The 27,839-nt window shown below is 49.8% G+C and overlaps 2 protein-coding genes across 5 annotated transcripts in view; one reads left to right on the plus strand and one right to left on the minus strand.

Moving 5' to 3' along the window:
* The window catches only part of NMT1 (N-myristoyltransferase 1), a 34,599-nt gene extending 33,685 nt beyond the window's left edge, over window positions 1-914 (minus strand). Inside the window, exon 1 of the mRNA XM_025986880.2 lies at window positions 489-914. Within this exon, the coding sequence (XP_025842665.2) occupies window positions 489-619 (131 nt within the window). The 5' untranslated portion in view covers window positions 620-914. The remainder of the gene's footprint in view (window positions 1-488) is intronic.
* On the plus strand, window positions 850-27,722 carry DCAKD (dephospho-CoA kinase domain containing). Of its 4 annotated transcripts, none has more exons than XM_025986881.2 (5): window positions 850-1,062; window positions 19,182-19,409; window positions 19,752-19,955; window positions 23,375-23,462; window positions 26,481-27,722. In XM_025986881.2, the coding sequence occupies exons 2-5, from the start codon at window positions 19,298-19,300 to the stop codon at window positions 26,770-26,772; spliced, it is 696 nt and encodes a 231-aa protein (XP_025842666.2). In that variant the 5' UTR covers window positions 850-1,062; window positions 19,182-19,297; the 3' UTR covers window positions 26,773-27,722. The 4 variants fall into 4 exon arrangements, with proteins under 4 accessions (XP_025842666.2, XP_025842668.2, XP_025842667.2 ...); XM_025986883.2 differs by having other exon boundaries at window positions 874-1,062; window positions 19,186-19,409; XM_025986882.2 differs by lacking the exon at window positions 850-1,062 and adding an exon at window positions 7,037-7,129.
* The last annotated feature ends 117 nt before the right edge of the window (window positions 27,723-27,839 follow it).

Consider the following 27,839-nt stretch of genomic DNA (forward strand, 5'->3'; position numbering starts at 1 on the left):
TCTGTATTTTGAGATTCTCCTGTTAGTGATATTTTACAACATAATTATGGTTTGTACAAGCTGATTTACTTCCTCATTGAAGGTGAGCTGCAGCAAAATGTTTTATTATTCGTTTATTGCTAATCACGTTGTTCACACATCTAAGTAACGTTCCCTTTGAACCGTAGTTAGATTGACTCGTGTTGTGCCATCGGAAACCACAGTCCAACATGCTCTTTTCCCTGAACGCGGGTGAAGCACACGAGTGGAACATTACGCAGAAGAACTTTTATATAATAAAAGTATTGAATGTCTCCGGCCCTTAATATACTGAGCACCCACCCTGGTAAATGACAAAGACAGCAACCAATCGCCAGGCAGGATCCCAATGTCTCCGCCAATAAGAATGTGGGGGTGGGGCTACCCTAAGCTCCCGGTGACTTCCCCGCACCCCAGAGACCCAGGTTGTGGGAGACTGGACGGGAATTGGACTCCGAGGATATCGTTACCCCCGGCTGTAGCTGTTGTCCTCCTCGTTCTCGCAATCGCTGCAGTGCTCATGGCCGTTTCCGTTCCCTTCCATCATCTGCGGCAGCGGAGGTGCCGGCGGCTTCACTGCTGTCTCACTCTCGTCCGCCATCTTGAGTTGCGAGAGCCGGCCTCCGCGCCTCGCTAGATAGGGGGTTCCTATTGGACGAAAGGAACTTGCGGTTTATTCTGGGTTTTGTAGTTTTTGTGTCGAAGGGAGCCGTAACGAGGAACACCTCATTCTCGCGAAACCGGAACAAAGTGACTACAATACCCAGAAATCATGAAGGGGGCTGTCCTGGCTGGGGGCCAGCACTACCCGGAAGTCCTGGGCGATCAGCCGCGTTTTGAGGAAAGAGGGGCCCCAAGGTTGGCGGGGCCGACGCTCCGCGATGGGGCGGCCGCGTGGCATGCTGGGAATTGTAGTTCGGTCCTTGCTTAGGGTTTCGGGATGAGGCGCCAAAATACAAGGTTTGACCTCAGCCTGCCCTTGTCAGTGCTTGGGCCACAGGTGAGCCGTTATTGGCTGCCGTTAAGGACCGTTACCATTCCCGGGTAAGTAATGAGGCCTGAGGCCTGCGGGTGGTACCCACCGGGAGTCCGAAATGCGTCGGGCCTTCTTGGAGAGCCTTTGCTGTAAGAAGCCAGGTTGGCTCCTGGCCGCCTCTCCTCACTCGGGACTCTAGGTGGCCCCTCTTCCTTGGGAATCCGAGGCCTCTCCAGAGGCGGTGGATCGTGGTGCGCAGAGCACTGATCCTGAGCCAGGAGCCCTGACTGCTCTGTCAGGCTTTGCCGCTTCTTGGTCTCCACGAAGCTCACACAGTGCCCTTAGGATTCTCCACATCCACTTTTTAATGAGCACTTCTATGCCAGGCTCTGGGGTGAGGCTTTTCGTATATCACATTTAATCCTCTCAACAAGCTGAGAAAGTGTGTTGTATTATTATTACCCTTTGGCACAGGCAAAGAACTGTGGCCCAGATTGGGTGGTCAATCATACAGTCACATAGCAAATAAGTGGCAAAATCAGTGTACAAATTTGGATCTGTAGGCCCCTTTGGCCCTCTGAATTCTTTGATACTACAAAAGCCCCATTGTTTCATCCACCCAAGGAAATCAGTTATTAGAAAGTAATTGTGACATCTTAATCTAGTTTTAGCATTGACTAAATGCTTCAATCCCTTGGGTCTCACCCCTGTGTTTGAGTAATTGCACCTGAGTCTTGAGGCCAGTGCCCACAAAATAAAGGACTGGTCTTTGCCATCAGGAAACTCTCAAGGTAGAAAGAGGGAGAAACAGGGAAGAAACCCTTCCCATTTGACTCAGGGAAACAAAAAGGGAGCTAAATATTGTCCTGCTTCATTTTTCTCAGTGGCAAGAACAGAAGTAAATATTATCCGAAACAACAGATAATCCCCAGTCATTTATCTCTGACTTACACCCACTCAGTTTGAGTGCTGGCACCCACACTCATCTCTCCCAAGACCAAGACCGCAATTGATATGATGTCTTATATGCAGCTGCAGGCCTGAGGAAGAGGTCAGAGATAATAATAATAAAGCATTCCGTGTGTTAGATGGCTTTAACTTGTACGTGTTCCACCTGCTGTAGCTCATGGGACCTTGCAAAGTAGGGAGGGAAGGGGACTTGAAGAAAATTGGGACTTGCAAAAAAAAAAAAAAAAGAAAAAAATGACGATACCTAGTAGCAGAACCAGAACCCACATCTGGTGTTCTAATTCCCAACCCTGTCTTTTCTTTTCTCACTGATAGGCAGATGTTGAACAAAAGTGAATGAAACATGACCAGGGAAGAGTGATTATAGGGTCCACTGTGGACCCTGTCATTCTTGCAGTTCAAAGCTTAAGAAAGATATTACTGTGTATTTTACTGCAAACTGAGCAGTTTTTGCTCAGTGAAGAGTCTTTCTGGGAGGTAGATAGGCAGGCAATGTGACTGTCATGCCCAAGCTCAGAATGCAAGTACCAGTCCAAAGTTCTGGAATCTAGCACCTTTGAGAATTTGAGTTCAAAGGCACCTGAAAGGCACTAATTCCCCCTCTCAGGATCTTTCAAGTTAGAATGCTCACTTAGATTTTGTAGAATCCATTCTTTCTCTGTAATAAAGTTTAAATGTTATGATTTTTAAAAGAAATTGAGTATATGTGATACTTTTTAAAAATGACCACCGAAAAATGAATATTGCTACATGTGATTTTAGTATGTAAGTTTACTTCTGAGTTTATTGTCACGTTGGGAATGATCATCAAAAGCAATACAGTGTAATTTCCTAAGTTGGGTCTATGGATGGTTTTTTGGGATCCCAAGAGTTCTCATATTTGTTCCTTCTCCCTACCCCCATAACAGAGAGACTTCCACTTTCAGACTGTTTTCATTGGTGGAAAGTTGGGCAAGTTCTGCCTTATGCAATTAATGTGGAAGCATATAATCCTTGCCTTTTACATAATTATTACATGTTCTTCAATTGATTTCTAGTTCCCTAAACTTCTTTTTCCAAGGTAAACACTCCCAGCTTTCTGAGTGCCTCATCACATTAAAATAGCAGGATTCTCCCATCTGCTCTGCTGGCTTTTTCTATCCCCCTCCTCCCCATTCTGGCAGAAGCATTCTACAAAGGCAGTGGGGTACAGCATGGCCCAAAGAGTGGCTGAGGAATGTGCCTGTGAAACTTTTGCAGATTCTGGAAACTTTTGCAGATACATCTTTTATCCCCTCACAGTATTTTTACTGAAGACAGTAGAATATAGTGATTAAGAGAACAGGCTTCAGAGTCTTAACTCCCTGGGTTCTAAATCCTGGTTCTACCTCTGCCTAACAAGTGACCTTAGGCAAGTCACTTAACCTCTCTGAGACTCAATGTCCTCACCTGTAAAATGAGACCATGCAGGCAAAACAGTAAAGTGTTTAAGACAGTCAATACCTAATAAATTATTATTTCCCTTCCCAGGAGGTCAGCATTACCTGTGATAAAAACTTTCTCATGACATCCATCACAGATCTAGGCCTTTGCTGTAGTCCCAGTGTATCAGAGATCCATTTCTTCTAATGGGCCTAGGAAAGTATGGGCCAGGTTGTGATTCATTTATTCAACACCTTGAAGCACTCACCACTTGCCAGGCTTTATGGCAGGAACTAGAGAATCTGGATGGAACAACACAGTCCCCATCCTGGCTTTGCTCCACAAGTTGGTAGCTACGCAGATTGACATTTGTGGCACAGTGTGTCAGAGAGAGGGAACACCAGATGTAGCAGGAGCCTGGAGGGACCCTTAACCTGGGGAAAGGGGTTCTACAGGGGAAAAGATGAAAGGGAAAGGGAAAGATGGTTGAGCTAAGTTTTCAAAGGGGAACCAGACAAATGGGGTGGGGAGAGGGCAGAGTTGGGTGCTGTTGAGGTCCTGCAGTGAGAATTATATGAGCATTTTGGAGGTTGAGCCTGGAGAGGCAGTCAGGAGTCGGACCAGGAAGGGATGTGGACACCACACTAAGGGAGTTGAGCTTTATCCTGAAGACTCTTGGAAGCTGCTGAAAGATTTTTAGCTGGGGAGAGAGATGATAAAATTTTTGTTGTAGAGAGATCATAACAGGGAGCAGCCTGACCATCCTAAGGAAGAGAGTTTTTCTTCTCTGAAGAACAGGGCTAGAGTGCTCAATTCTGAATAAGGGACAGGGAGATGGTCTTTGGCAGCTTCCTATCTCCCCTGGAGCTTTCTTTCAGGGGCTCCTATGACAGCCCCTGAAACATGGGTCTGGAACACAGTGTGTCCAGCCTTCTCTGGCTTAAATCTGTGGGATTTAAGAAAAAGTGTGCCAGGTATCCCCTGCCCAGAAGGCACTTAGAGCGAGTTGGGAAAAGGAGGTGCAACTTGAAAACAAAATAACAAGGCCAGACTGGGGATGATTAAATGAGCTAGATTGAGAAGTTAACTGAAGTTTAGGGTGGGGCAGAGGGTGCATGTCTTCGGGGCTGCGTTGTTAGAAAGGGCTTCCTGGAGAAAGCGGACTTTGAACTTGGCCTTGGAGGTAACTTAAGTGCCGGATCCTCCATTATAATTGAGGATGGGGCCCTGTGGACCCCATGGGTGAGCTGAAATTGCAGCTACCGTTTTGCGTTTTTTGTTGGTGCAGTTATATAGTTTGCAACCATTTTCTCCCACAAGACCCTCTGTTCCATGAAGGCAGAGAATATGTTGGATTTTCCTCACCTCTATATCCTTTGGGCCTGCACAGAGTGGGCCCTCAATATTTGTTGGATTAATGTATGAATGAATGGTGAGAAAGAAGGGTTAAAAGCTTCAGATGTGGAAATGTTACAGGTAAAGGGCAGAGGCAGGAACAGCATGGTGACCTATTGTGTTTGTATAGTGTTTATTGCTCACAAAATATGCTAGTACATTGTTTATTTGATCACCATCAAGTGTCTTGTTTGACGCTATGCAATTAGCAGGTCAGGTGTTACTCCCATTTTACAATGACAAAACAAGAAGCTCAGTGATTAGTCCAAAGTTTCACTGCTAGTTAGGGTGAATTCAGACTTGAACCTGATATTTTAACACAAAGTCTGTGCAATAACTAGATTGCTTCCCTTCTTGGCCTTTCCCAAGGGAGAACATACAGTGAGACATAGGTCTCGAGGGGTGATTGGGGCCAGGTCACAAGAAGGCCTTAAGTTTCAGGCTAAGAAGTTTGGACTTTATCTTCTAGCTGGTGACAACCTATGGGAGGTGTCTGGGGTTTTTTTTTTTTTTTTTTGAAGCTGTTTAATAAAGGATAAATATTAATGGTATTTGTAAGGTATGGCATAAATTTAATTGCATATTAATATTTATTTAAAATAAACATAGGGAAAGTAAGTTTAATTTTAAGAACCAAGAGTCAAAGCCCCAGGAGTCAAAGGAGTCATCTCTTCTAATGGACTCAGAGGGTTGTTCATCAAACAACTTGAAGCAGCACTATATTCCATGCATCGTGCTTAATGCCAAGGACACCGAGGTGACTGAAATGCAGGTCATTGTCAGGATGAAGTGAGACCGTGTAAGCAGCCAGAGCCAGTCTGTTATTGCCATCACTAAAGGAGGATATGTGTTTGAGCTGAAAACCTTGATGGCATCACTTCCAAACTGCCAAGATGGAGCTTCCGCTCCTAAGATGTGCCTGGGTTGAAGGCTCTGCATCATCCTTTCCTCTGGGATCATCCCAGCAGAGATGTAGAGCAGCTGCTGTTAGCCCACTGGACCACAAGGACACCTACTTTAAAGATAAGGTCCCGGCCTGTACGCCAATGCTCATAATACTGTAAGGGTGTGTGTGGGGAAAGCAGATCATCTATCTGCAGGGGTTTCCTAACAATATGCCCCTAAAAGAGCTTGATAATTTGAGACAGGGGAGGGTATCTTCCCATCCCAGTCATTACCATGGCCGCCAGGGTTACTGATGGGAGTTGTGTATTTCTCTGACATGAGTAGGGAAAAGGTTGAGAACCCGAAAGCTAGGTTATGTCAGTTGTTTCGTGCAAGACGGGAACCAGGCCGTTAGATCTGGCCTTATGGAATAGGAATTATAATTGTCCTGCATGATCCCTCAGATTAGAACTAGGGGAGATATTGTATTACCTAAGGACAAACTCTCTTACTGCCAGGCCTGGACTTCAAGTTTGAACAGTATGAAGCTCTCATGAAAGACAGTTCCCTGACACCGGGCATGGTCAAGATTAGACCGCAGGGATGATATGGAGATTCAAATCCTGGATTGGTGTTTGGACAAAATGGGCCCTTTGACCATGAGATGCAAGCCTGTATATTGGGCGATGACAGCCAGTGCTGTTGACATTAAGGAGAAGGGTTTCAGGGCCCGGAGTGGTTAGAGAAAGATGTTGAATTACTTCATTTTTCAATGTATGGGATCCCTACGCTGCCGGGCACTGTTTTAGGCACTGGGGACACTGGCGGTGAAGATAAGGCAAGCTTCCTACCCTAAAGGAAGCACAAAGCAGAGGTACAGGTTAGGGAGAGGGAAAGGAAGCGGGGTAATTAAGTACCACCTACTATATGTGAGGCACCATTAGATATTTTTATGTATTTCTAATGCTTTCAACAAACGGCAGAGTGGCGATCACCCCCCTTTAATAGAGGAGAGGGGGTGAGAGGCTAAGTCACTTGCTGGGCTCTAACTGACACTGTAACAGAGCAAACGGACCGTAACCTCTCAAAGCCAGTTTCCTCTTGTGTGAAACAGGGACGGTGACCGTCTCCACCCCAAGTACTGGGGAGATTCAATGAACCCACCGAATGTTCTTAGGACCCGGCAGGTTGAAGGCGCTCAGTTACCTGCCGTAGCCACCGCCAGGCGGTGCACAGCTAGCGATGGCCAAGGCCTCAACGGGAAAATACAGTCCCGGTTTTTTCCCCCGCTAGGGAGGGCTCCCGCTCGGAAGGCGGAAAAACGGCGCGCGCGGAGGCCTCGGGGCTCCCCGCCCACCCTCTCCGCCGGCCGGAAGTCCGGTCCACGTGCGCCCGCTCCCGGGGCCCCGCCCGCCCGCCGGGAGCCACCCAGTAAGCGTCTCTGCGATTGGGCGAGCGGCGGCGGCGCAGGCTGGGTCAGAGGCGGTACGTAGCGCGCGGGACGCTGGCCACGGCCGGACCCGGGGGAGGGGGTGGGCGGGAGCGGGGCGCCCCAGGGGTGCTCTGCTCGTTGCGGTCCAGCGGGCAGGGTCCACCGGAGGCCCCGCGGCCCGGCTCCGGGCGCTCGGAACCCCGCCGAGGCGCACGGGCCATGCAGCGCGATGGGACGAGGCGGTGTGCGCCTCGTTTCAAACCTCGGCTGCAATTTGTTGAGCACGTACTATGTAGCAGCCCCTGGGCTAAACGCCCTGGCATCCGTGGCTCATCCGCCTTGACGGCACCCCGGCTAAGCGAGGTGTTACCTTCCCTGTTTTACAGCTGTGGAAATGAGAAAGGTGGTTGCAGATACAGGCAGGTTCGGTCCAAAGCCACTAGGACTCAGAACTCTGTGGTCAGATCTTATTTATTTTTTTAAATATTTATTTATTTATTCATGGTAGCCACAGAGAGAGACACAGGCAGAGGGAGAAGCAGGCTCCATGCAGGGAGCCCGACGTGGGACTCGATTCCCGGCCTCCAGGATCACATACCGGGCTGCAGGCGGCGCTAAGCCGCTGAGCCACCCGGGCTGCCCAGATCTCTTTTATTTTTGAATCTAACCTCCCCCCTTTCCATTTCTGTCAACTCGCGTACCTTTCCGACTCTCAGTTTGCTCATCTGGAAAACGGGAATGGTACCTATCTCATAGAGTGAATTAAAAGTGCTTCGCTGGGTACTTCTGTTTCGCTGAGTGATCATCTCCACTTTTCAGAAGGCTTCGCCTCCCCTTACCTTTTCCCCAGAGGCTGGACCGGTTATAAAATTTTAAGAGAAGACACCTCTTTCCCCCCGGGCCTGGGTGGCAGCATGGGATTCCCACCCACCCATTAGGAAAGAGGATGGCATGTCTGCCTACTTTTCTTCCTTCCCCCAGGTTCCTAAATGGAGACATTGGCGCCTCTGTCGTTGGGTTTGCTTATGAAGTTTTATTTCTCCCTTAGCTATGGGAAAGTAATCACCCGAATGAACCTTGACATTAAATCCTAATTTTAAAGATGAGGAAATGGAAGTCTTTGAATATGGATTGAGGGGAGGGTGATGGCTGGTTTTACCTAAATAAATCAGATGTATCTGGCAGGGTGCCGACCTAGGTTTTGGGGAAATGTTGAAATACTAGAGCTCTGACTGATGAATAGAAAGTAGACAGGCCGGTTGGGGTGGTTGTCTCTTCGAAGTGCCGTAAATTCCACTGGATCCTCTTCTGTCTTGTGCAAGGTCTGAATCTGTCCTCCTGAGTAATATGTTTAAAGGGTTCAAATCCTTTCTTGGTGCCTTGCCTTAGGAGAAAAGATTAGGGCTGGTAACTGAAGACAGGCAAGCAGTGAACTTTGGTGTGTTTTGAAAACTACCCACTGGCAACTTTTTAAATAGCTAAAAATTTTCTCTGAAATTTGCAAAGATTATGAGTTTTGGTTAATTGTAAATACTGACTCTTTAAAAATGAAACTTTTATATTAGGCATGTGAATCTGTGCAATGGAATCTCAATACCTTGGTGATTTGATTTCCCTCATCCTTTGGAAAATATGCAAACCAGTTTAACCTTTGAATTTTTTTACATTGCTGTTTTTTTTTCTCCTTCAACTTATATTTCCACCTAATTTCCTCCTCAGAATCTTTTTCTAGTATGATACATTTTATGCTTGAAAGCCTTTGGTATATAGTCCTACTTCTCTGCAACAAACAACAAAAATGTATATTAAAACTGAAACATTTTTGAAAAATGTGGTCATAATATTAAACAATCTCTTGGATTGTGTTTTTATAACTGCAAAATGTATAATTGATCAAAACAACTGGTTTTGATCAATTGTCAAACTTAAGTTTTATTTGAAATGCTTCTCTTAATAAGCTGAATGGAACTTTTTAAAGAATCAGTAGAAAAAAAGAATCAGAAGAGCTTTTATTCATGGCTATGAGCGCTGAAAAAGCTGGTTCGTGTAAATAAATACACAGGACTTGAAGGCATTTTGTTGTGGTAATAGTACTCAATTCTTTGAACACTCTGAGTTATGGGCCAAAAAAAATCAGTGATCTGTCATTGAAATCAATTATTAATGACCTGCCAGCAGACAGTTCTTTTAGGTCCTCCTTGAACTTTATTGAAGGCAAAGATTTGGAAACCACCTGACTCAGCAGGAAGATTTGTTACACTGTCACTGTAGGCAGGCACATCCTTAGCATGAATACTGATGTTTCCTAGTGCCCCTTTATGGTGCCAGAGAAATCTTGCACTAGGGACAATGCACCTTAGTAAGATTTGGCATGAGTGGGTAGTTGTGCCTTTCTTGGAAACCTGGGAGTTAGAAGAGGGTGAAGTAGGACCTGGGAAAGGAGAGGATGCAGGCACACTCCCAAGCTGGTCTGTTCCTGTTGATAGAGGCAGTGAGCATTGATTTGGAAATTTATTCCTCCTAAACTGTGCCTTTGTGCCCATTGGAAGATCTTCAAGCATGCCCCAGGCGTCCTGGGACTACCATGGACAAATATCTAACTTCTTTTAGCTTTCATTTCCTCACCTTTAGAATGGGCATAAACCAAAGAACTGACTTCACTGTGCTGATCAGACTGGATGAGGGAATGTCCCTGGCACATAGTGCTCAAATGGTGGGCATCTAGTCTTTTTTTTTTTTTTAAGACAGTATTTATTTATATGCGAAAGTATGCCCAAGTGTGCACACAAGTGGGAGGATCAGAAGGGGAGGGAGAAGAAGAGGGAAAGAGTCCCAAGTAGACTCTATAGACTGCACTGAGCCAGAGTGCCCCCCCACCACCACACAGTGCTCCATCCCGGGACCCTAAGACCATGACCCCAGCCAAAACCAAGAGTTGGTTGGCCACTTAACCAACTGAGCCACCAGGTGCCCCATGGGCAGATACTCTTATACTCTAGTGTTCAGCCTTCTGGAAACCTCACCTTCCTAGGCACTCTCTGCATTAGTTTCCTCATCTGTGAGCCCAAGATATTGTTAGCCCAGAAATGTAGAGGTGGGAAGTGATGTGGAAAAGGTTTTGTGGTTCTCGTAGTAGGTTTTCTGAAACAGATATGCTGTTATTTTAAAATAGTCCATTTTGAGGGACACCTGAATGGCCCAGTTGGTTAAGCATCTGACCTCAGCTCACATCATGACCTCAGGTCCTGGGATCAAGCCTGTGTTGAGCCCTGCCATTTAGCCCTACATCGGCTCCATACTCAGCAGAGTCTGCTTCTCCCTCACCCAGCTCATGGGCATGTACTCTTTCTTTCTTTCTTTGTGAAATAAATAAAATCTTTAAAAATAATAAATAAAAATTTAAAAATAAAATAGTTAATGTTGAGTTCCTGCTTACTTTGAGCTGGACATTTTTCTGTGTGCTTTATGTACTCATTCACCAGATGTTTTTGAGGGCCTTCTACTTGTCAAGCCCTGTTCTTAGCACCTTGGATACAGTAGTGCCCAGATTCTGGAGTGAAGCAGATTACAATAGATAAAAAATAGATAAAGTAGATATGTAATACGTTGGGTGGTGATAAGTTGGTAAATGCTTTGAAGAGAAGTAGAACAGCAAGGAGACTAGAGAGTGAGATGAGGGTGCTATTTTATATATTCAGGGCAATCTCTGATAGGGTGATGGTCAGGCAGAGGAGGGAGTAAGCCATGCAGCCTCGGGGGGAAGAGCTTTCCATGTGGAAGGATCAGTATATCCACAGACCCAAGTGGGAGTATGCTCAACATAGTCAAGGAGCAGCAAGGTGGCCAGTGTGTCTGGAGGGCTGAAATCAAGGGGGAGAGTGGTAGAAGGTGCTGGGAACAGGGATGCCTGCATCCATCATGAAGCACCTGTAGGACCCTGTAAGGGCTTGGCTCATGTTCTACGTGAGAGAGGAACCCTTGGAGGGTTTTGAGCAAAGGGGTGAAATGATTGGCTTGCATTTTTAAAGGTTCACAGTAGCTCCTGTATCAGGAGCAGACGATTGGGAAGCAAAGATGGCAGCAAGGAAATTTCTCGGAAGCGACTGAGGTAATCCAGGAGCAAGACTGTGGTAGAAGGGCCCAGCCTGGTCCCCGTGGATTGTGAAGGCTGCAGGGACAACGGCCAGCAGGGGGCGCTAGTGGAGTGGGATGAAGAAGAGGAGTCACAGAAGTTTTTGGCCTGAGCAACTGAGAGGGCAAAAGTGTCCTTTGGGGGAAGTGGAGTAGTTTGCAATGACTGTGACGAGTAACAACCTGAGTTGAAGAAGATGAGGTGACCATGACATATGTCACCTCATTCAATCTTGACAAACCCATGAGTAGTCCCTATTAATTATATTTTATATGCAAGGAAATAAGCCCTACAATGCCAAAGTTGCCCAATGCCACACAGTTAGTTAAGGGACAGAGCTGAGATCTCAGCTGAGGCCCTTGTGACTCTGAAGCCCCCGACAGTTGGCATTCCCTGTGATCCTGCTGCACAAGCACCAGCAGAGACGTCCAGTGCATCCCACCTCCCTGCCCCTGGACTGATGGTTTATGCTTAGAGAGTACTTGAGAGGAGTGACCTGTTCCCTCCCCTTCCCTTGGTGTCAGTGAGGGAGAAGGGAGGGGGTATTTAGCGTTGACACTTTCTCTTGTGGCTTCCTCCATGTAATTGGCAGCTTGGAGGAGGTAGTGACTTAATAGGTGTTGCAGATAAGAACTTGGACTGAGGTTTAAACAGCAGCCTCTCCCCAATAATGAAAGATTAGGAGTGGGGAAAGCATAGATAAAAATAGCACTTACTAGTTAACTGGAAAACAATATATTTTTGCAACCACTGGTTCCACGAGAAAATAATTGGGTCCCAAGGAAGGGAATGACTCGTTTTCATGAATGATTATATTGATCATTGGAGCAAAATGGATACATCCCCTTTGGAAAACAATTCGAAGGAGAATCATCTGGCAGGTCAGGTATGCCCAGTGTGAAATCCTGGGAGGCTGCCAGAAGAGGAGGAAAGGAAGCTGCAAGATAATGAGAGAGCCAGGTCCTGTGCCCCTCACCCCTACAAGCAGGTTGGGGCTGTTGATTAGGAGATGCAAAGCAACAGAACTTGCTTCCAAGTTAAGTCCTGAGCTTTCCCAAGGGAGAAAAGAAAGCATGTCCATTCAAGTATCAATTTCTTATTTTATTTAACCCATTGGGGATTGTGTTTATTTCCTTTTTTTTTTTTTTTTTTTTCAGGAGGGATATACTATCCTCAGGCAGCATGTTCTCATGGAAAAGGGAGCAGGCTGGGAGGTTGGTTCCAGCACCCTCTTTGCCACTGACAGGAGAGTATGACCCCAAGTATTTTCTCTCCCCTTCATGGGTCATGGAGCTATTCAGTCGTTCATTCTATAATGAGCTTTCAAACACTTTATCATAACTAATAATGCACTGAGTTTTTAGTGCATGCCAGGCACTTAGAAGCAAACACTTTATATGTATGAGCTCTACTCTTCACAGCAACTCAGGGTAAGTGCCATTAGCTCCATTTCACAGATGAATAAACTGAGTCAACAAGAGGTTAAGTAACTTGACCAGTATCACTTACCTGGTACTTGATGGATAGACATTGGACACTATGCTAGGTGCTGGAGACAAAGGGTTGCAGATGACATGGCTCATGGCCTCATGGAGCTTATCTAGCATGTTGAAAACAGTCACACAAACAATGGGTACAGGGAAGGAAAAGAATGATTCAGAGAGGTCAGGGGCCTGATTTGAGTTGGAGGATGGACAAAGCTGCTTTGAGTGGAGCTATGATGTCCCCTCTTGCTACTTTCAGGCCTTCACTTAAACCTCTCTGGTCCTGATTTAAAACAACAACCCCCTGCGGTGCCTGGGTGGCTCAGTTGGTTAAGCATCTGACTCTTGGTTTTGGCTCAGGTCATGATCTCTCGGCATCATGAGATCGAGCCCTGCGTTGGGCTCTGCGCTCAGCTTGGAGTCTGCTTGAGAGTCTCTGCCTCTCCCTGTACCGCTTTCCCCAACTTGTGCACATGCTCACTCACTCTCTCAAATAAATAAATAAATAAATAAATAAATAAATAAATAAATATCATTAAAAAAAAAGACAACAACCCTCATTGCTCTTGATATGCTCCCCCACTAACATCACCACACATATCATGAGCTTATTATATGTCTTTAGCAAACCCCCCCCACACACACACAACCGATTGAGTGTAGACTTTGCTTTGAAGGGGGAGGCACTCTTGTTTTAAGCAGTGCCTGGTGCCTGACTGGCTGAATGTAAAATAAATCTAGGAGGGTTAGTCAGGAAGTGAGCCTAGTACAGAGGGAACAGCATAATACACGGAAGCTCTGAGGTGGGAGAGAGCCTGCATATTTAGGGACAGAGAGGAAGTGTGCAAGGCACACCAGGCATGGACCAGATTCCTTGACTGGGGGGTGAGGAGCAGAGGGGTCGAAGGTGGGTAGGTCACATGGGGCCCAGAGACCTCTGTGGAGGATAGGAGGAGAGGGAAGAAGGCAGTGAAAGTTTTAAGCAGGGGAGTGACATCAGAAGAAGTCCACTGACCCTGGCCATTTTGGGAGAAGCCAGACAGGGACTGGAGGATCTAGTTAAGAGGTCCCTGGAAAAGTGGGTGCAGGGCGATGGGACTTAGGTTTGTAGGGTGGGCCTAGTAGAGTCGGAACGAGGTCAGACAGCAAGGGCCAGGGGGGCTTTTTGTCTAGAGGCCCATGAAGCAGGCCACTCTCATTTTTCCCTAAGAAGCACTGCCAGAGAAAATTCCAGAGGTACTTTTTTTTTAAGATTTTATTTTTATTTATTATTTATTTATTTATTTTTATTTATGATAGTCACAGAGAGAGAGAGAGAGGCAGAGACACAGGCGGAGGGAGAAGCAGCCTCCATGCACCAGGAGCCCGATGTGGGATTCGATCCCGGGTCTCCAGGATCGCGCCCTGGGCCAAAGGCAGGCGCCAAACTGCTGCGCCACCCAGGGATCCCCTTAAGATTTTATTTTTAAGTAATCTCTATACCCACTGTGGGACTCAAATTTACAACCCTGAGACCAAGAGTCACACGCACCACTGACCAATCCAGCCAGGTGCCCCAAGACTATTATTCCTTGAATGTTTTTTCTTTGTCTTCTCAGCGCTGTTGGGGCCTAAGAGGTAAAAAATGAAAGGCGGTTTGGGGAAGCTCAACGAGAGGGACCCACCACTTACAGAGCACGATAGAATTGGATCCTTAGGGCAGTCCGGTGGCTCAGCGGTTTAGCGCTGCCTATAGCCCAGGGCCTGATCCTGGAGACCCGGGATCGAGTCCTGTGTGGGGCTCCCTGCATGGAGCCTGCTTCTCCCTCTGCCTCTCTCTCTCTCTCTCTCTCTCTCTCTGTTTCTCATGAATAAATAAATAAAATATTTTTAAAAATTAGATCCTTACTTAATAGCCTGCAGACTTCACTCTGATTCAAGTCCCTACCCTTTTCTTTTCTTTTTTAAGATTTTATTTATTCATGAGAGACACAGAGAGAGGCAGAGACACAGGCAGAGGGAGAAGCAGGCTCCCTGTGGGGAGCCTGATGCAGGTCTTGGTCCCAGGATCCCTGGGATCACTACCTGAGCCAAAGGCAGATGCTCAACCTCTGAGCCACAGTGCCCCCACCTTTTTTTAAAGATTTTATTTATTTATTCATAAGAGTCCCTACCCTTTTCTTTATACCCTGCTGTCCTTCTGCCAACAGGGAGAATGAGGGAGAAGAAAGGATTTGGATGTGGCACCCTTGGGACTAGAGTCCCGCCTTGGCTGATGAGGCCAGGCCTGGGATTATTTCCCAGAATCCAGCTTCCATTCTCCTGTGCTGGGCATTAGCTTTTCTCTGTTACCATGGGACTCAGTGCTGTCCTTCCTCCTCCAGCCAAGCTGGCTCTGGGAACAGCTTTTGGTATTGAGGAGGAGGTTTCCTGGGCCACCAGTGGTCTTGTCACTCATTTGTCCCCAGGAGAACATCTGACAGCTCTGCGAAGTGCTGCCCCACAGAAGGAAGGAAGGAAGACCCAGTGTGCCTCATGGCCCTGTGAGCATCAGCTCCTCCCTTACAGGTGTGGAGATAGGATCAGACAGGGGCAGGCATTTGGGGGAATCAGCTTTTTGTCATTTATGGAGCACTCGTACCACCCTGAGCCAGGCTAGTGAGAAGGCTACCACTGTCACACAGTTTTATGGCAGAGTACAGAGAGATTGGGACCCAGGCTGCTTGACTTCCAGTCTATAAGCTTTCATTCTAACAGCGGTTCTGGTGCCCACCTGGCTGGGACAGTAGGGTTGGGGCTGGGTTTCTGTACCTTTTTTTTTTTTTAAGATTTTATTTATTTATTCATTAGATGCAGAGAGGCAGAGAAATAGGCAGAGGGAGAAGCAGGCTCCATGCAGAGAGCCCGACGTGGGACTTGATCCCAGGACTCCAGGATTATGCCCTGAGCTGAAGGCAGATGCCTAACCACTGACCCACCCAGGCATCCATGGGTTTCTGTACCTTTTCTAAAGTTTCACAGGGGATTCATATCAGGGCCAGGCTTAGGAATTGCTATGAGTTCCCACTGCCTGCGTGTAAATGGCGGTGTAATGAGGGGAAAGGAGGAGATTCTGGAGAAGGACATTTGAGCCAGAGCGGGAAGAGGGTCGGGAGCACAGGTTACCAGAGGTGTCGCTTCTCCATGGGTCTCCCTGGGGAGGAGCTGCCAGACAGGTCTCGATGAGTCTTAAGGGCAGTTGGGAACCCAGCCTTCTTTTCCTCCTTGGTAAGCCTTGAGGGGACATGGACTCCTGTTCGCTGCGGCTCCCTCCCCGGGCAGGTCCACGAGCAGGCCTGTGAGCACACACCCAGGCAGGTGTGCACACATGCACCCAGGCCCAGGGTGAGTATCAGGTGATTACTCTGGCTCACCTGTTGGTGCTCTGTTCTTCTTGGCTGGTTTCATTTGTTACTGTCTCTCCCCCTCCAGTTTTCCTTTTTTTTTTTTAATTTTATTTATTTATTCATGAGACACACAGAGAGAGAGAGAGAGAGAGAGAGAGAGAGAGGCAGGGACACAGGCAGAGGGAGAAGAGGCTCCATGCAGGGAGCCTTACATGGGACTTGATCCCAGGTCTCCAGGATCACACACTGGGCTGAAGGTGGCGCTAAACCACTGAGCTACCCGGGCTGCCCAAGACCTAAGTTTTCCTTTGGTTACCCAAGAGGTCCCCAATGGGGACCTGCAAGGCACAGAGGAGCTCTGTTAGTGGTTAGTGAAGGAATGAGTTATGAACGGCTTCCTGGACGGCAAGAACAGCTGTTATTTGTCTGGCCCCTTTCAGCCAGGGGCCCACGGTCTCCCAGGGCATGTGCTCCTCTATCCCCTTGGCCTTCCTGACAGAGGCCAAGCAGCTGTTGGTCTGTTTCCACAGATGGTCATCCAAAGCACAGAGAAGGGAGGATATTCATTAAGTTACCCCAAGAGTCTGGGACAGAGCTGAGCCTGGAATTTACATCTGTGCCCTGGTTGCTGTCCCTAAGACCTCACTCCCTATTCTGCAGAGGGAAAACACCAATATAATCTAGAAATCATTTTTCTTTGGCGCTGAATTGATTCACCTATAGCCATATTCACTGTCCTCATTTGCTGTCAGTATAGATAATTTAATTTTTCATTTCCTGAGTATGTTAAGGCAGGAGTCTAGACTCAAAGGTGGGAGCCCTGAATTCATTTCAGGCTCCACTAACAACTGTGGCCCTGGGCTAAGTCCCCATCTCTCTCTGGTCTTTAATCTCCTCACTGTAAATGAGGAACCTGTGACACAGCAGAACTGTTCATCACTAGAGATTCTGATTCAGTGTGTCTCAGGAGGGGTCGTGGTCCTGTAAGTGGACAGGAGCCGAGTCACATGCTCTTCTAGGCCCCTTCAGCCAAGTCTGGCAAAATTGGGTGACCCGGTGACAGTGGCTTGGCTTTCAACAGTGAGGGGCCAGGGCCCAGTGGAGGATTGGCCCTTGCCCTTTCCCTCAGCCACTGCCTGTTCTCAGGTCTCACTCCCATTATTCTAGATTGGTCTTTTGCAGAGAAAGGTAAGCTCACAGGTTTAGGGACAACAGGACGGAGCTAGGATTACAATGCTGTTGCTGGATTTTCCATTTCAAAGCTTCAGCTGAGTGAACAACAACAACAAAAATTTTTTTTGACAACTGAACCCTGTCCTTAAGTCCTCTCTGTGTAAACTGGAGGGAGACCACCTGGGGGCGAATTCAGGCTCACAGAGATTGAGGAGAAAATGGTTCATAAATGGTTTAATAATTGAGTTAGGTCTCTCCATTTGGATGACGACTCTGGTGGGTATTTTCCTCTCTCCTCCCTGGCTGCCCTGGGAGAACGAACCTGGGCAGATTTAAACTTGTGGATTGGTCCCCTCACGAGCAGGTGCCTCCCTCGTCACCTGGTGTGTCCTCAGGGGAGGCAAACTCATTTCAGTATAAGCTCAAGCAAAGTGTAATTAGGACAGTAAATCTGCCGTTTTACAAAAAAAAAAAAAAAAAAAAAAAAAAATTCCCATGACAGATTTCAAGGTCCTAGAGAAATGATTTGATATGCTGGGGGAAGGATGGGAGAGACTTGGCCTTCAATTTAATTTCTTCCAGCCTGGGAGCAAAGTCCGAGACATGGTAACCCTATTTACTCCAGAAAATGTAACACGACTTTACAATTCTTTAGACTTTATTTATTTATTCATGAGAGACACAGAGAGAGAAGCAGAGACATAGGCAGAGGGAGAGGTAGGCTCCCTGTGGGAGCCCAATGCGGGACTCGATCCCATAACCCCAGGATCATAACCTGGGCCGATGGCAGGTGCTCAACCACTGAGCCACCCAGGCATCCCACGACTTTAGAAGTCCTTTGTGAGATAGTCTGAGGCTGTGAGAATGGGGACTACGTCCCCAAACTTCACGAACATCTGTTTTAGTGTCCATGCCTTGCAATGTGACTTCAGCAACCCCCTTCCATCCCCCAGCTCCCTTTTCACTCCTCTCCTGAACAGTCACCATAGAAATGGCAGTGTCCGGAGGGCTTCCTATGTGTTTTCTCATCCAGCCTGCAAACGGCCTTAGGAGATAGATTCCATCACCCCCATTTTATGGATGAGAACACTGAGGTTCAGAGAGACAGGCCACTTGTCCAGGGTCGCACAGCATTGGAAGTAGGGGAACTGGGTCTGAGGGGCCATGCGCCTGACCTCTGCTTCTGCTCCAGCTGAGAGCTGCACATCCCCATGCCAAACTCAGAGTACCCCCTGTCCCCCGCCCCCCTACTGCTGCAGCAGCCTGTCATCCTTCCCTCACATTCCTCCCCAGCAAGTTTGACAAGACCCTCTGTGTCTCAGGCCTCTCAGGCCATGGAGCCACTGCTTCCTCTGAGCTCCCCATCTGGGCCTCTTGGTTGAGGAGGGAGGATTCTTCTCAGTGTAGAGTAGCCACCCAGGCAGTGCTGGTGCTGGGGAGGGGGGACAGGCAGGACATTCTTCCCCTTGAGCCTCAGTATCCCAGACTATAAAGTGAAGGCTGGAGTGGGGGGTTCTGTGGGCATCTGGAAAGTGCTTTGGGTTCACCACAGAGAGACAGGTATCCCCTTCCTAGGCAAAATTTGCAACAGGGTACTGCTGCCTCCAGAAAGCACTCTGCTTAACAGCACCTCACCCTGTTCTGCTTACTCAGCATTTAGATTGCTAAATTTGTACAGTGTTGGTTTTGTTTATGAATGTTTTCTTAAGACTACTGGAGGCCTCTCTTGAAAGAGTTTTCTGTCTTAGGATGGATCCAGAGTTTGCCAAGCTCAGAACTCCACTCTGCCTGGACAGGCCCCATCTCCCTCTCATTACTTTGCCTACCCCTTCCCCCCCTTCCCCTCCCCGCCCCCCCGTCCCCTTTCCCCCCCTTATCCCCATCCCCCCCGTCCCCCTTCCCCTCTTATCCCCAGGCCCAACACTCACATCAGGCCTGCTGTCGTCCCCAGGCAGGTCCTGCTGGCATTCCCAGGGTGGGCCGTCCCATCCAGCCAAGTGTGCCCTACTCCGGTGATTCCCCGGCTCCTGGTTTGGCATTCTCACTGGCCACCTCTTTCCTGGGAAGATGTTCCTGGTGGGCCTCACAGGGGGTATTGCCTCGGGCAAGAGCTCGGTGATTCAGGTGTTCCAGCAGCTGGGCTGTGCAGTGATTGATGTTGATGTCATCGCCCGGCATGGTGAGTTGGGAGGGGCAGGTGGCACCCCTTTCTGCCATTTTCTAAGTCCTTTCGAGGCCTCGGAGGAGGAAAGGCTTTCCCGTCAGCCCTGATCTGACTTCCTGCCTCCTGCCCCACACTTGCCCTCTAGCCCCAACATTTCCTCTTCCCTCTCCTTCACCTCACCCAGTGACCAGCTCCAGAGGTTCTGTGCACTGACTGCTTTTCCTCTTCTCATTTGGTTTTTGATCAACTGAAAGAGGCACCCATGGGTTCCCCCATAATTTTGCCTTTAGTCATTTGGGGGCCTCTGGCTGGCCTGGAGGCTCTAGAGAGTGACCCAGCCCCCTCCTCATGCCATAGTCGTCCAGCCAGGATACCCTGCGCACCGGCGCATTGTGGAGGCCTTTGGCACCGAGGTCTTACTGGAGAATGGTGACATCAATCGTAAGGTCCTGGGGGACCTGATCTTTAACCAGCCTGACCGGCGACATCTGCTCAACACCATCACCCACCCTGAGATCCGCAAGGAAATGATGAAGGAGACCTTCAAGTATTTCCTCCGAGGTAAGACCCAGGGCCTGGGGTAGGGGTGAGACAGAGGCCTCTCCTCTCAGGGCCAGGACCCTCCTCCTCTGTAGAAAGGTTGGCCAGGGAAGAGGGGAGCTGGCTGGCCCAGCTGTCGAGTTCACACTGTTCCTTTGCACCCCCCACGCAGAGCCCCATGCAATCCCCAGAGGAAAGGTGCACATGTCCCTCAGCATTTAAAGAGGTTGACAATTGAGTGAGAAGAGACACTTGAGGCTTTTGAGACATGATCCCCAGGAAGTAAGTTGATTTTTCTGGCAGGGTTGGGAATAATAACAGCTGACGAATAATGGAGTCTGGAGACCCGAGGTTAAGTCCTGGCCTCAAAGCTTCCAGCCGTGTGACTTTGTCAAGTGAGCCAGCCCCTGCTCTGCATAGTGAGGCTAATAATGCCAACCTTGAGAAGCTATTGGGGGGACCGAGTTTACATTAGTGACTGTCTATCACCACATGGTATAAACTATGGTCAGAGTCAGATTTGGTGCTGGTCTAGCTGCCTCTGAAAGTAAACTTGCAGACTGGACACTGGGGAGAAACCAGGATGGCCAGGACAGGTGCAGGGCTGTGGCAGCAGCTGCAGCAGGTGGGGGTGGGGGGTTCCTATGCAGAGGAGAATCCTTCGGGGCTAGGGCTCAGCGGAGAGTTAGCCTGGCATGTGCTGGGATTTAAAGAAGGGAGAGTGAAAAGCCAGGTCTGTGCTCCATTGGCAAGAACCTTTCCCAAGTTACAGCCTGGGTGTCATTCTGTTCTTAGAATGGTTTGGGGTCCAGGTGACCTCATAAGGTGCAAGATGAGGTCAGTCACCAGCAGTGGAGGAGCAGAGAGCAGTGGCTTCAGACCAGGTGAGAGGCTGGCCTGGGGCCCCTGTGGATCTGCCTGCCAGCCTTCGGCGTATATGGCTGCCAACCCCAGGCGTCAGAATGGAAGGCCTGGCTGCTTGTCTCCCCATCATCAGTCACAGTGCTGAGACTGGCCCTGGAGGGTATGGGGCAGCCTTCTAGGTTTTCTCAAGGCTTATGTACTGTGATCCTGGCCTTATTTTATTCTCTCATACATCAAGTTCTCATGTGGATTGGGGGACCTCTCTCCACCCATCTCCCTCTGGCCTGTACCTCCCTTCAGAAGAAGAGATAACATGACAGACATCCGTGGTGTTGACCACCCCCCCCCCCCCGCCCCCCGGCTCTGTCCAGGGTGGAAGTGGGCTCCGGGCACCCTCCCTGCTGGACCAGCTTGCTCTGCATCTCAGGACCTTGGTGCAGACCTCCCTCCCTCCCTCCCTCCAGCCTCAGGGAGAGTCTCTGGGCTCTTCCTGCCTTTGTCCTACCTCTTGTGTCTGTGCAAGGACCTCATCTGTCCCCCACCCAGAAGCGAAGCCTTCTGTCTTTCAATCGTGCCCTTTCGCATTCGCTCCCCGGCCAGTTGCAAGTACATCTGCAGGGCTTTGAGGCGGTGGCTCTCCCCTTCTGAAATTAAGCAGTGGATAATGTCAGCCGCTCCAAAGTTCTCCTGCTGTGTCATCCGCCCAGCCTCCCCTCTCCCCAACCACCACCACTTAAATAAAAGCCAGAAAGCTCTTTTCAGCTCGATAAGGTGAAAAATGGGGACGACAGCTGTGGCTTCCACAGTCCCAGCTTTTCCCTGATGAGTATAACAAATACAACTGTCAAAGTTGGTATAATCAAACGTCAGATAAGATCACCAGCTGTTGGGGAGGTCTCTGTGTAGGCAGACGGATGTCTTAATAGAGTCAGGATAGTTTGCAGAGCTTATCAAGCAGGAGGGATGTGACAGCTGAATAGCCCTTTGCCGGTGAACCAAAGAGCTGGCCATGAGCTCCCAAGGGGGGCCGAGGAGAAAGGACAGTGAGGGGACTGGGACGGGTGGGGCGGGGCAGGACAGGGAGATAAGAGGCCCAGAGAGGGTCTGGTCTTGGCTTCTGTTCTGAGCCGGGAAGGAAGTGGGGAAACTGGAACTGTGCCCCCCCGCTTCTTCCAGGGACCGGTAGTAATAATAACCATCATTTAGGGAGCTGCTGGAAGTGTCTGAGTGAGGTGCTGAGTGGTTTACATGCCTTCGCTTGTTTGATCCTTATTGTGTTCCTGGGAGGGAGGTAGCCTTCACTCACAGATGAGGTTGGTTCAGGGGCACAAAGTTACATGGTGGGAAAGTGGGGGGCTGCAGAGCCAGGCATGTAACCAGAGCCCATTCTCCAACCCCCTCATTCAACTGAAGGTTTTTCTGGGGCTTCCTGAGCAGCAGATTCTGGGGAGCAGGAAACCCCATAGCTTGGGTGCTCAGCCTGGTTCCCTGCATCACCCAGAGTGCCAGCTTCCCTGCAACACCCCTGGAACTGGTGCGATGTATGTCTGGCCCTGTGGCCAGAAGTGTTGACGGTGGGTTACCATTCAAGCCAGGCAGGCATCTCTGGGCAGAAGCAGTGCCCACCCCTTTCCTTCATGGCTCTGGGACCCCTGCCAGCTTTTTACACATATGCGGGAGACACTGGCCCAAAGAGAACTAGGACTGTAGAGCCCGTGGTATGTTGGGGGGGCGGGTAACCCAGGGACTCGTCCTGTCATCGTGGGTCAGGGTGCCACCTTCAACTGGCCTCAGCTTGTAGTGGGAGGGCCAGCCAGTGCCTTTTACCACACCAGAGTGACTTATATTTTATTAGTCACCACCACCCACTACCTCCAGACCTGTCCCTGCAATCCCTGGCTGGAGGCCTGCTTCTGACACAGAGGAACAACCTCTTTCCTTCTGGGGCTACTGCTGCCACCCCCACAGGAATCTTTCATGAGGAGCTTGTAGAGATAGCCATGCGGGACTCTTCTTCAGCAGGGGACCACACTTCTATTTTTGTTTCTTGGGTTTCTTTGAGCAAAGATGGGTGAAGGAGGGCAGAAAGGGCCCAGTTCCTCCTGGAAACTTCCCAGCCTCCTCCAACTCTGACCGTGTCATTTCCTTGCTCACAAATAATTCTTTATGTTCAAGATCAAGGTGAAATCAACCTTTTGTGCCTGCCCTGCTCACCTCCCCAGCTTTGCCTCCCATTGTGCAAGACCTCCACAACCTGAGTTCCCCATTCCCGGAACCCTCACCTCCAAACATGTCCAAATATAAGAAGCCCTACCTGCATTTCAAGGCCAGTACAAATGTCATCCCTCCTGCAAGGTCTTCCCTGATCATTGAGGCAGGAATGACTCCCTGCAGCAGTCTGATCTGAATGGCATTGGAAATGGCTAGCGTTAGGCCTATCCTGGCAGGGTCTCCCCCTGTGCTAGGGAGCTCTCAATGGTAGGGGCCAGTGGCTTCAATTCCGTCCCCTAAGCTGACATGCAGTCCTTAGTGTTTGCTTGCAGAATTGAACTGTGGGTTTCCTGGCTTCTTCCAAGGATACCGCTATGTGATTCTGGATATTCCCCTGCTGTTCGAGACCAAGAAGCTGCTCAAGTACATGAAGCACACCGTGGTGGTGTACTGGTGAGTGTGTGTCATGGCCCAGCCTGCCCAAGACTGGGAAGGTGGACCCCTGGAGTAAAACACATGCCTGAGAAATCACTTTGCCCTTACCCCACGGGGCGACTAGGAGGTTTGGGGGCTTTGGGCGGCTGTGTCCAGAACCTATAGGCACCACTTCTGTGCCTGACCCAGATAGGCCCCCAAGCAGGTCTGAGAAGTGAAGGGCCCCAGGCTTCTCTAGTTGCTTGGGAAGGGCTCCCCCTGCTGGCCACTGGGGGCACTTCGGCCCAGGTGCCCTGAGCTACCATGTTATTAATCACTTGATCCTTTTCCTTCCTGTAGCACATCCTACCTTTCCAGGAAGCTCCCGCACTTATTACTTCACTCAGTTTACCTTTCAGCATGAGATGTTTAGGGCAGGAGCTTATACTTCTGCATTACAGAAGAGAAACTGGAGGAGGGAGTTGCTTGAGGGGGTGTCCAGGGTCACCCACCGGCAGCACCAATGAATAGATAGTTGCCAGGAGGGTACTGTCAGAGTCCAACTAAGGAAGGAGCTTTATTCTCAGAACCCCTCGGGACATGGAGCAAACCAGACGCCAGGTTTGGCAAACAGAGCCAGATCAAACTGTCAGAAAATGAGTCACAGTCCCAGTGAGGTGAAAGAGTAGATGAGGATGTAGGGTGTCTGTGCCTCCCAGAAACTTCCTGGATGCCACCCACAAGTACGACAGACACAGAGGTGGGCCCTTGGCTCTGTGGGTATTTTGGGCACAGGGTGGCTCTCCAGAGACTGGTGCGTGGGAGGCTCCTAGCACACTACAGTGCTCATGCCCTGAGCTTCACCCTGCCCACCCTCGCAGCTTACCCCCCTGAGGGCTGCCTTTTAATCCCAGTCTGAATCTGCTGAGCCTTCTTAAGGGACTCAGGCATCCTGATAGCTCCTCCGCTGGCCCGTGTCTCCCGTGTAAACCCACGACCCTTCTGGCTTTCTTATTCCCTGTGAAGACTGGCCTCTGAGGCCAACCACACTCCATGAAGACTTGGCCGTGGAGTCTTAATACCATTGGAACTTTGCACCAAGGATCACAAAAGGGTGTGGTAGGGGGGATCTTCCAGCAGAGGTGAGAACACCGGTTGCATCTGCAGTCACCAGACAACCCCATGCCTGCCCTGCCTTGCTGTACTTTCCTTCCAGCTTGGTCTGTTCACTAAGAGCAGAGAGAGCTATGGCTTCTGGCAGGTACATTGGGTTCCATGGATTTGGCTTGTTCTGCAGGAGATCCTCCAGGCCTGCTCACTAGCCAGAGGAACCTCTGCCCAAATCCTGGGTGCTGCTCATGCCCCACTTTCAGACTCAAGAGAGAGGCCAGAGACATGTGAATGAGTGATTATTTGCTTTTCATAAAAGGGATCCACACTGTACAATACTAAAGATACCCTCATGGATTCCTTTAACTATTAGACTATCCCTAGTGCATTTGAAATAATATGGATTCCTTTAACTATTCCTTTAACTATTAGAATATCCCTAGTGCATTTACCAAGATGTGACTATACCATAATAGGATTAGATTATTCACATTTGAGAAATTTGCCAATTGCAGGGCAAGTGTTTGGGTAAAAATCCTGTTACCACAATTAGCATCAGTCCTTGAGCTAACCATGTGGGATTCTCTCTGAGTCCAGAAAGGGCTGTCCAGGAGCTCTACTTTCATGTTCCAGGAAGCCCTCTGGTCTAGGCCACACCTTCTGAAGGCTGCACCCTCACAGGTGGCCCTAAGACAACTCCGTTTGGTCTCCCAGATTTCCTCAGCCCCAGATTATTCAGTCTTTGTTTTTAGTTAGGCCAGGATTGGCCCCATGACCTTGACAGGATGCTGTCCCCTCCCCATAACAAATGAAATAAGAAGTCCAGCCTACTTTTTAAGGCCGGTATAGATACCATGCTTCTATCAGGCCTTCTCTGATCAGCCAGCCAGAAATGATTTTTCTGGAACATTCTCTTCTGAACGGCATTGGAATTGACTAGTGTTCAGGTTGTATCTGTCCTTGGAAGGTGTGTCTTCACATGCCCAGAGGGCCTCTGGTCTAGGCCACACCTAAAAGGAGACCGAACTATAGTGATCAGATCCTCTCATCTCACAGTGGGGGGAGCTCAGGCCTAGGTGCAAAGCAGACAGACCCCAGATGGCTAAGGACAGCTGCCACAGCCCACTACCTCTTGTTCCCCCCAAGGGGCTCAGGTAGCCACAGAACTAGAGAGAGGTGAGAGATGACCCCCTTCCAGAGGACAGCCCAGCGGTCCTGTGTAGCCAAAGGAAAGACAAGAAATTTGCCAAGGAAGGATCTAAATGGTAATATCAGAGTGGGCAAATGACCTATTCTTTTGAATCCCCTTCAGAGTTGGGAGTCAGGGTGGTGTCTGGCTTAATCCGCAGCGCTTTGTCCTGTCCCGAGGACCAGATCTGGCTCTCAAGTCCTTGCTCCAAGGGGAAGCACCTTGGGGCTGGCCTGTCCCACTCTGTTAGTGGCATCAGCTACAGCAGCCACTGTCTTGGCTGTGCACGTCCAGGGCTCGGGGTGAGAGGGAAGGAGAGGGGTCTCTGTGGTGGCTCAGGAAGCTCTTTTGGATGCAGCAGGCCCCAGCCCCAGGGGAACTACAGGAAGCGACTGGCTTGCAGGCACAGGCCTTCCAGTAAAGGTCACCCATCCAGGGACCCAGGATGTAGCTGATGCCAGATGACCAAGTCTTCCCATCTTGTAACTGGGAAATCGCAGCTATGGTGAGGCAGAGAGACCCCAGACGGCAGAGAGCACCTGCTGCAGCCCTTCCCCCTCCTGTGGATATGAAGGGGCTTCCAGGGCCCATGGTGCTACTAGGGTCCTCACAAAGCATGGGGTGAGGTGGGAGCAGCCTCCCTCCCTAGCTGTGGACCCCAGAGATTTGAGGGAAGGGGCCGCCCACCCCCATGACTTGCCAGTGGGAGGGAAGCCAGGGCCCACGGTGCCTGAGAAGCCCTCCTATCCTGTCCTCAGTGACCGGGACACCCAGCTGGCGCGGCTGATGCGGCGGAACAGCCTGACCCGGAAGGACGCGGAGGCCCGGATCGAGGCCCAGCTGCCCCTGAAGGACAAAGTCCTCATGGCCCACCACGTCCTGGACAACTCGGGGGAGTGGAGCTCCACCAAACGCCAGGTCCTGCTCCTGTATGCCGAGCTGGAGCGCTCCCTGGACTACCTGCCGCTGCGGCTCGGGGTCCTGACTGGTCTAGTGGGCATTGCCAGCCTCCTCTACCTGCTTACCCGCTACCTCCTGCCTTCCCCCTAGCTGGCCTCTCCCAATGCGGAAGGCCCCGGGCCTCAATCTTAGAGGCTGAGGCACAAGCCTGTCAACTCTCTCTCTTTCTCTCTCTAAATCTGGGCTGAGCATGGTACTGGGGTGACCCTTCTTTGAAGTATATCCTGTCTGAGGCAGAGGAACAGCCCTGTCAGTGGCACTCCTCCCCACCTTCCCTAGGGCTCCTCCCTCTGGAGCCACCCACAGAATGGTATCCACGATGGGGCACGAAAGCAGTGGTATGAAATTGTTGTAAACTTCTTGGGGGTACAGGTGAGGAACACGGTCTCAGTGGCCAACGGCAGTGTTCAAAGCTGGGCGGCTCCCTGGGCTTGAACCGTCTCCAAGCCCATGCCCCATCATGACCCACACCTGCTTCCTGGACCGGGGAAATCATTTTGGACCAAGGGCCACCACCTTGGGACAGCATTCTCCCCCAGGTTGAAGCCCTCTGCAAGATGCAGTGAGGCCCCCGCTGTAAGTACTGCTGTGGCGGGGCCTCCTGTGGGCTGACCCACTGCCCCCCAACCCGTGGCATTTCTCAAGCATTCCCCACACCCACTCACCACCTGCCACCAGTTGCCTCCCACTCCGTGTCCTCTGCGTCCTGAACTCAGTAGTCCACATGCACCAGGCTGTTTCTTGCCTCTGTGCCTTTGGTGTGCTGTTCCCTCACCTAGAATACCTTTAGTTTTTCTACAGCTGGGTAACCCCCAGCTCAAGCACCATCCGAAGCCCCAGGCTGGGTCAGGTGCCCTGGGGACTACTCCCTCCATGTTTTAGTTTAACCCACAGAACTGTAATCAGCCGAAAGCTGGTTGGTCTCTCCTAGACTGTAAGCCACTTGAGGGCAGGGACTGTGTCTCATCCATCTCTGTGTTCCTGCTGCAGAGCCTGACTGGCCGTTGGTGCTTAATATAATAAAGCGTGTTGATCTGAAATGCCCCGCACTAGCACTGTGGACTGACAGGTTCCCTGACTTGGCTGATGCCTTTTGGGCTGCCACTTGGCCTCCTCCCACACCGAGGCCTGGGTCCCTCACTTCCCCAGGCCCCAGA

This window comes from Vulpes vulpes, chromosome 2 (assembly GCF_048418805.1).
Source record: "Vulpes vulpes isolate BD-2025 chromosome 2, VulVul3, whole genome shotgun sequence".
Lineage (NCBI taxonomy): Eukaryota > Metazoa > Chordata > Mammalia > Carnivora > Canidae > Vulpes > Vulpes vulpes.